Source organism: Colias croceus, chromosome 4 (genome assembly GCF_905220415.1).
Source record: "Colias croceus chromosome 4, ilColCroc2.1".
NCBI classification, from domain to species: domain Eukaryota; kingdom Metazoa; phylum Arthropoda; class Insecta; order Lepidoptera; family Pieridae; genus Colias; species Colias croceus.
In genome coordinates, this window is record NC_059540.1 from 606,789 (window position 1) to 617,419 (window position 10,631).

A 10,631-nucleotide genomic window follows, 5' to 3' on the forward strand; every position below is an offset into this window, starting at 1 on the left:
ATTTGCTTAACTTTTTTCAATTACGATTACATATTTATAATAATAATGACCGATACAAGTAATTTTAAGATTTCATTTTACTGATATACCATACTAAACATAATAAACAATTTCTGAATTGAAGAACTGACGTCGCTACAATTTTGTGTCAATAAACCTTTTTTCTTTTTAAATACTAGAGACGTTACTCTAAAAATCGAAATCTGACATCTAGAATCGAATGCATTGATTACTTGTGAATAAAAATCATCATAAATTAATAAATTCGATTGACAAGTGTTTCAAATCCGTATCGATTAATTCACTTTAATCGATGTTTTTAAGCAGGTTACCTCTCTTCGAAGATAAAATTGATAGACGTCAAATGTTGCCTATTAATAGCATCTACAGACGCTCCGATTTGGTTGGTGCCAACCATCCGACCACGACCAAATCGGAAAGTGTAGAGAGCGGTCGGTCCGACATAATTATTATTAATATTGGTTTGACGTGGTCGGATGCGCCAGCGATACCAACCAAACCAACTTCCTATCCGACCCAACCAAATTGGAACGTTTGTAAGCTTTGTTCCGACCAAATCGGCTCATTCCATAGAGTAATATAGGTAATTGACTCATTCGCATTCGCAACGCCGCCGGTGTGTCAACATGAACGCCGAGGGAGTTACAGTCACCGAACGTGATATTATAATAAAATTACTGGAAGTATATAAAGACTTTCCCTGTTTATGGGATTTAACTAATAAAGATTACGCAAACAGAGATGCCCGAAATCAAGCATATATTATTATGTTAGAACTATTAAAAAAAATTGACAGTGGGGCTACATTAAAAACATTAAAAAATAAGTTAGATAATATGCGTACATCCTATAGGAGGGAGCGAAAAAAGGTAAGCAAATTCAAGTCAAATATCCTGTTATGTATATAAATAAATAATGTGTTTTATATGTTTTTAATTTATGAGCATTTTTGTCTGATCTCGATGACATATAAATGAAATGTAGAAACTTTGATTCACTAAAAAGTATTTAATAAATATCAAACCTATTTAATAAATAGCACATCTAAATAATATGTAGTAGGTAATTAATAATATCAAATCTTTTTTATTTTTTACTTCTCCGTTTTTCAAGTCGGTTGTTTTTAACGTAGTTATTTTTATTGCGTTTTATTATGAACTAGCTGAGCCCCGCGGTTTCACCCGCGTGGCTCAGCTCCTGTTGGTCTTAGCGTGATGATATATAGCCTATAGCCTTCCTCGATAAATGAACTTTCTAACACCGAAAGAATTTTTCAAATCGGACCAGTAGTTCCCGAGATTAGCGCGTTCAAACAAACAAACAAACAAACTCTTCAAGAAAGAACTCTTCAGTCAAAGAAAAACCCGCATAGTTCCCGTTCCCGTGGGATTTCCGGGATAAAATCTATCCTATTTCCCGGGGTAAAAAGTAGCCTATGTCCTTTCTCGGGTATCAAAATATCTCCATACCAAATTTCATGAAAATTGGTTCAGTAGTTTAGGCGTGATTGAGTAATAGGCAGACAGACAGAGTTACTTTAGCATTTATAATATTAGTATGGATGACATGATTGCTAAAGGATTTCGCCCATTCCCTAGACTGGCTTCTACAGTCTAAATAACAAGAGAAATATGAAGTGATATACGGCTGCGCAATATCAAAACATGTCTTGATGTAGCAAGACTAGCAAGTATACATAGTGGTAAATCAAAACATGTTTTGACAATACTTAACAAGTAAAAAAATCATTATAATATATTCTAAGTACTTTATTGAAGAAATAAAACAACTATGGGTTTCAGTAAACAATAAATTTGGATATTTTACATATTTTAGGTGGAAGCTAGCAAGACTAGTGGCGCTGGAAACGATGAGGTGCATACGCCATCACTATGGTACTATGAACACCTCTTATTCTTGGATGAAAAAATCACGCCGACGACAGAGGTTATTGATAATATGGAGACGGATTCTTCCCAGTCACATAATGATGAGGTAAGCTTTAAATATTCATAGTATTAATCATTCTTTCTTGAAAATGTACCCGGCCCTGATTGTTAAAATATTCAGTGAATATTTGTCTAACAGAATTACCATCTGCAGTACGTTGCCTTTCTGTTCTGTTAAGGCCTACTAAGTTGTCATTTAATCTCCAGTCTCCTGGCCGAAAAGTACATGTTTCAGTATCCTCGGTATCAACACAATTTCTTGTTATATAGTTTGATGACTTTTTTCTTAAATAATTGTGCAGTGTGCATGAAGCCATTACAACTTTGGGTACATTATGAACATTAATTTGAATTGGTCTTTTTAATACTCTAAAACGTTCAGCTAAAATACCAAATGCATTTTCTACAATTCTTCTTGCTCTGGAGAGTCTATAATTGAAAATTCTTTGATCATGTGTCAAATTTCTTCTTGGATATGGTTTTAAAAGATTTTCATTAATGGCAAATGCATTATCTGCCACAAAACAATATGGGGCGATAACATTTGATTGCGGTAAAATAGAAGGTGATGGTAAATTTAGTTGGTTCGATTTCATTTTTTCATGAAAAGTTGTATGTTTGAATACTCCACCATCAGAAATACTGCCATTAGAACCTATATTTACATAAATAAACTCGTAATTTGCATTCACAATACCAAGCAGGACTATGCTAAAAGTTCCCTTATAATTATAGTACAGTGTACCCGATTTTGGCGGCTTCTCGATAATAACATGTTTGCCGTCAATAGCACCCAAGCAATGATTAAATTGCCATTTTATTTCAAAGTCTTTAGCTATTTGTAACCAGTCATTTTCTGTTTCAGGAACCTGCAACAAAAAGAGAACGCGTTACGAGAAGAAAGCAAAATGACATTTTAAAGAAACAGTCGGAATTACTAGAGTCTGCTAAAATATTAATATCTGGTGACGGCACATCAGCTGATGCTTTCGGGAACTCCGTGAGTTCTCAGCTCAAGGAGCTCCCAAAAGTACAAAGATGCCTCGCCGAAAAATTAATAGGAGAAACATTGTTCTATGCAAAACTAGGAGTGCTTACTTTTGAAACCTCAATAAATATTAAAAGAAGATCAGTACAATATTTAGGTCAGGGGTACGCGTACCAGCAGCAGGTGCCACAAACATATGCACCATCACCAACACCATCACCTCAGCATCACCAGCCGTCACCATATGCACCATCACCATCACCATCACCACAGCATCACCAACCGACACCATTTGCACCATCACCAACACCATCACCACAGCATCACCAGCCGTCACCATTTGCACCATCACCAACACCATCACCACAGCATCACCAGCCGTCACCATATGCACCATCACCATCACCATCACCTCAGCATCACCAGCCGTCACCATTTGCACCATCACCATCACCATCACCTCAGCATCACCAGCCGTCACCATTTGCACCATCACCATCACCATCCCCACAGCATCGTCAGCCATCACCATCACATAAGTACTCACATACATCACAATCACTTCAACTCAGTCAGCCATCAACGTCATCAACATTACCTCAGCTTCCACCATCATCATACCAGCAACAATTAGATTCCAATTCATTAATTAATTACATAAGCAGCAATCAACAACAGGTAGTCAGAGGAAAGGGGAAGGAGTTAAAAAAATATTTGATTTTTAAAAAGTAATTTTTCAGTGATATTCGTACTTTTCCATTTTAATTTTTACTAGCTTTCCGCCCGCCTTTGTCTAAAACCTAATAAATTATGTACTAAAACCTTCCCCTGAATCGCTCTATCTATAAAAAGAGCAACTATGGAGTTTCTTGCCGGTTCTTCTCCATAGATGCTGCTTTCCGAATCGGTAGTAAATGTTAAAAATATGACGTTTCAAAAGTGCTTCTCGAAGAAGTCTAATTGAATAAATAAATGTTTGAGTTTGAGTTTTAGGAGCCATTATTTAAGAGAAGAAGAAGAAGAAGAATTTGAGTTTGAAAAAAAACCACGTCAAAATCCGTTGCGTAGTTTTAAATATATAAGCATACAAAGGGACATAGGGACAGAGAAAGACACTTTGTTTTATACTATGTATACTATTACTTTAGAAAAATAAATAAACTATTTTTTATATATTAAAGTTGTTTTATTGAATACATACCTTTAGGTAATCTTTGAGTACTCTAATGATAGCTTCGCAGGTCTCTGGTATTATCTCAGACAGTAGTTGTGGTGATATACATGTGCTTAATTTAAGATCATTATATTCTCTTCCTGACGCGAGATATTTTAAAGTTGCCACTAATCTTTCTTCGGCAGTTACAGCTTGCCTCATAACTGTATCGGTTTTCGCTATATATCTTTTCAAAAGATTTAATATTTCATCGAATGATTCTGGAGTCATTCGAAGATATGTTCGGAAATCTTCATCATCCAATTCCTTAAGGAGCCGCATATGACTGTAATTTTCTCTATTTCTATAGTAGAATTTAGCCCATTCTCTTCGTTTTTTCCTTTGTTCCTTTTGCAGCGGTGCTGTAGCAACAATGGTTGCTGCAACCAACGCTATTTTAGCATTTTTCGATAATACCGGTGGCATGAGGCAAGACGTCCGTTCACTACTTCATAACAAAGTCAACTGCATATATTATATTAACTCTATGGTCAACTGACAGCTGGAAGGCCAACCGTCGGACAATCTGTAGCAATGTCGGAATGGTTGCCATGTCGGTTCCAATATGGTTGGCACCAACCAAATCGGAGCGTCTGTAGATGCTTTAATTTGGCTCGACTATAGCACCCTTCAATGGAATTTTGGGTCAAGTAGTATTTATAATTTTAATAAGATAAATAATTTAACAAATTCAATGATGGACCTATACGGACCTAACGGTAAAGAATACGATTTTCATAAAATTCGCCAATTTTGCTATGGATGAGGTGCTAAGGTGTAATTTTTTTATACCCAAAATTAAAAAAAAATTATTTACAAATAAACTAAAGGGGACCTAACGAAAAAATTGTAGGACCTTAAAGGACCTAACGGAGACCTATCGATTAAGGTCATTTTTGACCAGAAATTCTATGGATGGTGTGTTAAAGTGTATTTTTTTATACCCAAAATTTAAAAATTATTTTAAAAAAAACTAAAGGGGACCTAACGAAAAAGATTGTGGGACCTTAAAGGACCTAACAGACACCTATCAATCAAGGTCATTTTCAACCCAAAATTCCATTGATGGGGTGCTAAGTTAGCATTGGTAGGTAAATCAATGAATTTTGTGACTACTTGAACCAAAAACGAATCGCGAATTTTTATGTGGATAAATAAAATTTGTACACGTCTTAATAAAATATGTTTATTTAGTTATTTCATTTCATTTCGTGTTCACAGTTTTGCCATCATTATCATCGTAATTCTTCTTCTTCTTCTTTTTTTTTCCAAATGGCAACTCCCGATCCCAGATCATCGTAATTAGAATTCTTTTAATTCACGTCTACCCTCTTAAATATTATTTTTTAAACACGATAACAAAAGGTGTCTCATTTCATTATTATTCAATCAAACAAAACTCTATTTAAATATGTTGCGCTTAAGTAATGAAGACTGGGAGCGAAAGAAGTGGTATTTGGCAAGAAAGTATTTTGAGGAGGAACCAAGTAAGTTGAGATAATATTTATTTTATCAAAATAGAAGCTGTATTTTTTTTTAATGGCTAATTTTGCTGGAGATAATGATGATGAACCGCTGCCCTACCTCAAATTCGTCTAGCTACGGCCCTGTGATGAAGTCCACTTCTATGAGGGATATCATGTGCAAAAGATACTTATAGTTTATGTTTGCTCATAAACTATTCTTTATATATAAACTAGCGACCCGCCCCGACTTTGCACGGGTGCAATGGCGGCCGGCCGGTACCGCCGCAAACGCTACGTCCCGCCATTTTTAAATCTGTAATATCTTCGAAAATATTCACTTAAATCATACGGTGAAAGGGCCATTTAGATCTATATTAAATGAACAATGTATTGAGAGTATTTAATTGGTTAAGGATTAATGCTGTATTGGTTAAAACTTAAAATCGCTTCGAAAATCAACCATTATTTGTCGTAAAAAGTAAACGACAAAAAAAGTTATTGTGGGTTATCCATAAGAGATATAGTTCATTGAAATGTTACATTTTTAGGCCTAATCTTGCGTTTTTTAGAAGACGCAATTTTATTTTTGGATGTGTAGGGGGGTCACTGTGAAGCTAAAATCAAGTTTGTGGGGTCGCCTCCCTTGTCCCACGGCCGCCATCTTGAAAATAGTGGTTGAAATGGTTTTTACGATATATCACTTAAACTATTTATCTGATAAAAAACATTGTTAGCATTATTTGTTGCAAATTAAATTCTCTACTCTAATTTCTGAACATTTTCACTTATAATTTTTTTATTTATAGTTCTACGGCAAAAAGTTACTAGACTAAAGTTGTAGAGAATTTAATTTGCAACAAAAAAATTCTAACAATGTTTTTTTATCAGATAAATAGTTTATGAGATATATAGTAAAAACCATATCAACCGCTCTTTTCAAGATGGCGGTCGTGGGACAAGGGTGGTGACCCCACAAACTTGGTGATAGCTTCGCACTGACCCCCCCCCCCCCTACACATCAAAAAAATAAAATTGCGTCCTCTAAAAAACGCGACCCCAAATGTAGCTTTTCAATGGACTAATAGACATATATACCATCGCGGAATTTTCTGTAGACCTTTTCAATGTGTACAATACTTAGTACATTATTTTGATAAAACTCGTAGGGTTCAGCCTGCGTTTGCAATGTAAGCGGAAAAAATGTAATTATTTACGACATCACATTAGAAACCTCAAAAATAACAGTACTTCTCCACTATTTAATGGATGTTATTATACATATAAACCTTCCTCTTGAATCACTATATCTATTAAAAAAAACCGCATCAAAATCCGTCGCGTAGTTTTAAAGATTTTAGCGTACAAAGGGATATTGGGACATAGGGACAGAGAAAGCGACTTTGTTTTATACTATGTAGTGATTACAATGCGATCGGAAAAATAAAGAAAAGGTATAATAACTAAATCATTGTTCATTTACTTTCAGGGTTATCTCCCATACCAGAATCGCGAGAGCGACGCAGCAGTACTGACTCGAATGAATATTTACCAGAGCTAAATATTGAAGTGGTACCTAAAAGAAAAGATGTCGATGACCCAGAAGAGACTTATCAGGAGTTAGAGAAAAAAATGAAGGAAATTATATCGGCAGATCGAAGAGGGTGTGATGCCCCGAAATCTGATACTATTGACAAAGAATCAGTGGAATTAAATGCAATAGAAGAACACAGTAGTCCAGAGATAAATGATCTCCGATGTTTATATAATTCTGATAATTGTACGGAAAGGCCTTCAGGAGCCAGCGGTTGCGTCGAAAATGAAGAGTTAAGCGTGATAGTGGAACAGGAAACGTCAAAAACGAACAAATCACGTATAAAAAATTCTGATGCACGTTACATTGACCAAGAGCTTTGTGAGGACGAAATAATAGCAGCACCTTGTTCTCCCTTTAGGTCTAGAGCGCCATCTATTGAATTGCCTAAGCTTGCTAGCACCGAAGGTACAAAAAAACACATATTTGAAAGCCATAGTCCAAATATTTACGTAAATTTAATAATGCCTACATATTTTGGTTTTGACTTACGGCCTCTGAGTATTAGTATCAATTTATAATACAGTAAAGTCAGGTTATAAAGTTAGGCAAACCCCAATAGATATTTTTAAATCATTATTATCACGAAGTTTATCAATAAATTATAATATAGTAATGTTTTCGAATGCACTGTATTTTAATCAATGATTACTTTTTTTCAGATGCAAGTGAAGATAAATCTAATGGTGACTCTGTACCAAAGCCAGATATCATGAGAAGGAAACGAAGTATCCTACGTTCTACTGACGTATCCAAATATATTAGTGAAAATACGTCCACTGGTTATCCCACTTCATTGAGTCATGCTGCTTCAGAATTATCAGTTAATTCGGAAGTTGATTCACAAAATAGTATACTAGAACCTCTTATGTGTTCTACTCCGAAAGTTGATATCTCGGATAAGGGGATAAAACGAAAGCAAACTTCGAAGATATCTTCATCGGCAGTAAAGAAAAGCAAGACAGCTCAAACAAGCTTTTCTGACCATGATGAAAATGGTTTTATTTGGAATAACTTTTTTGTTGGCAAACCTATTGTATACAATTTGTGTAGGTGTAATGATCACGTGTGTTCTTAATTAATATTTGATATCGATCATCATAATAGATTTTTAATGCGTATAGATTACGCTTAGATTACGTATGACATGATATAAATCGTGTGTGCCATAAATCTTTTATTAATAAGTATATCCATATGATATATGCTTTTGTCTTCTTTTAAAAATGTTTATTACATTTAAAATTTTAATCATACTTTAATTATAGGTATACAAATTTGTGTAATAATACGTAATTATAATAAACCATATCACCCATACCTACATCCAATTTTTATTATTAAACAATAAAGTGTTTGTTTATATGCCTATCATTCTTTATTTGAACTAAGTTTACCTGACTGGAACAAAATTACATTTTAAAATGTGTAACAACTGAAAAAATCCCAGTTTCAATTAATAATTATTAATGTATACCAATATACTATTTATAATTTGTAATATTATAAATCTGAGAGTTTGTTTGTTTGAACGCGCTAATTTCAGGAACTACTGGTCCGATTTGATCTCCGAGTTTCTCTATTGGATATAATATCACCAATACAAACTTAGCACCCCATCAATAGAATTTTGGGTCGAAAATGACCTTGATCGACAGGTCTCCGTTAGGTCCTTTAAGGTCCCACAATTTTTTCGTTAGGTCCCCTTTAGTTTTTTTTTTAATATTTTTTAAATTTTGGGTATAAAAAAACTACTCATTAGCACCTCATCCATAGTTATAATAGCAAAATTGGCGAATTTTATCTAAATCGTATTCTTCACCGTTAGGTCCGTATAGGTCCATCATTGAAATTGTTAAATTATTTATTTTATTAAAATTATAAAATAATTAAAACCTGCGCATGCGCCTTAGTGCATTAAGGCATGCGCACATCATACATAAACAGCGCGAAATTTAAATTGGTATCGTTTCATCTATACATATAATAAATCTGTAGAAGGGTCAATTCTGTACATTGAAAATATTGAAAAAATAAATAGCAGGGGGTGTTACTGGATCGATACCAAACCCAAATATGCGATTAAAAAAATTTTTGTCTGTCTGTCTGTCTGTCTGTCTGTCTGTCTGTATGTGAAGGCATCACGTGAAAACTAGCGGTTCGATTTCGATGAAACTTGGTATAATTATACCTTATTATCCTGGGCGTAAAATAGGATACTTTTTATCCTGTAAAAATACGTAGAAAAAAAATAATCTTAATTTTTCAGTTTTATCCATAGACGTTGTTCCGTAGAACCGCGAACACACGTTGCGTATTATTATAGGCCTAGCCGTATTTGGGAATTGGGTCCAATAGATATTTATAAGATGTTATTGTCAGAGGTACTCAAAATGGATAAATAAACCATCCACGCGAAGACCGACATCCGCGCGGACGGAGTCGCGGGCGGAAGCTAGTTTATTAAATAAATCAATTGTTCTGAGAGTGCTTATTTATTAAAAACCTACTTTTCAACCTTAGATCATTAAGTAATCGATGGAGTACGCTGGCATATGTTCTAACTAAACTTTCTGTCGATTTTGGTGCGGGGAGGGTAAGTCACACTATGAAACATAGTCACACATTCACAAAAATAATTTGTGTCTTTACAAACTCAAACTATTACAAAATTGACACACTAGCATATTTTTGCACACATACATCGATCACACAGAAAAATCTCTGTACATATACGTAATAATAAAATCGCTCGAAAGGGATGTATCATGTAACCATATCGATATTACAAAAATAATAATTTTGTTGAAATTAGAAATAACATTAATATTATATTCATAAAAACTACTACACAGGTCATTTGTAACGTTTTCATAATTATTATATGCATACGAAAAAACAATAAAAAGCCATTTTATTTGTATTTGAATATGTTTTCATTCATCACAGCACATTTCAATAAAATAAATATGTCTCTCAGGTTAGGTAGTGATTTGAAGGGTCCCTTAAAATAAGGAACCCTTACTTAGGAGACTGTTTAGGGGTTACTGGTGAAATCGGGCATAAGAACATTATCAAAAGTAGTACTAAAAGTTTATGACAGTCTGAACGAAATGACATAAATATATAATCGGAAACATACGCAATATTAATACATACATATAAACAAACTAGCTGTGCCCCGCGGTTTCACCCGCATTGCTCCGCTCCTGTTGGTCTTAGCATAGCGTGATGATTTATAGCCTACATCGACGATTATGGATATGCGCAAATTATTTTATAATTTTAATAAATTAAATTATTTAACAAATTCAATGATGGACCTAACCTAACGGCAAAGAATACGATTTTGATAAAATTCGCCAATTTAGAGGATGGATGGATGAGGTGCTAAAGTGTAATT

General features: G+C 34.3%; 3 protein-coding genes across 3 annotated transcripts; 2 read left to right on the forward strand and 1 right to left on the reverse strand.

Moving 5' to 3' along the window:
* The first annotated feature begins 384 nt into the window (after positions 1–384).
* LOC123691386 (DNA-directed RNA polymerase II subunit RPB1-like) lies at positions 385–3,779 on the forward strand. The gene is made up of 3 exons (XM_045635737.1): positions 385–890; positions 1,858–2,016; positions 2,836–3,779. The coding sequence occupies exons 1-3, from the start codon at positions 648–650 to the stop codon at positions 3,688–3,690; spliced, it is 1,257 nt and encodes a 418-aa protein (XP_045491693.1). The 5' UTR covers positions 385–647; the 3' UTR covers positions 3,691–3,779.
* On the reverse strand, positions 1,776–4,761 carry LOC123691387. The gene is made up of 2 exons (XM_045635738.1): positions 4,160–4,761; positions 1,776–2,839 (listed from the first exon to the last, which is right to left on the reverse strand). Exons 1-2 carry the CDS (start codon positions 4,595–4,597, stop codon positions 2,024–2,026), a joined length of 1,254 nt encoding a protein of 417 aa, XP_045491694.1. The 5' UTR covers positions 4,598–4,761; the 3' UTR covers positions 1,776–2,023.
* Positions 4,762–5,519: 758 nt separating this feature from the next.
* LOC123691178 lies at positions 5,520–8,597 on the forward strand. The gene is made up of 3 exons (XM_045635459.1): positions 5,520–5,658; positions 7,124–7,636; positions 7,891–8,597. Exons 1-3 carry the CDS (start codon positions 5,583–5,585, stop codon positions 8,304–8,306), a joined length of 1,005 nt encoding a protein of 334 aa, XP_045491415.1. The 5' UTR covers positions 5,520–5,582; the 3' UTR covers positions 8,307–8,597.
* The last annotated feature ends 2,034 nt before the right edge of the window (positions 8,598–10,631 follow it).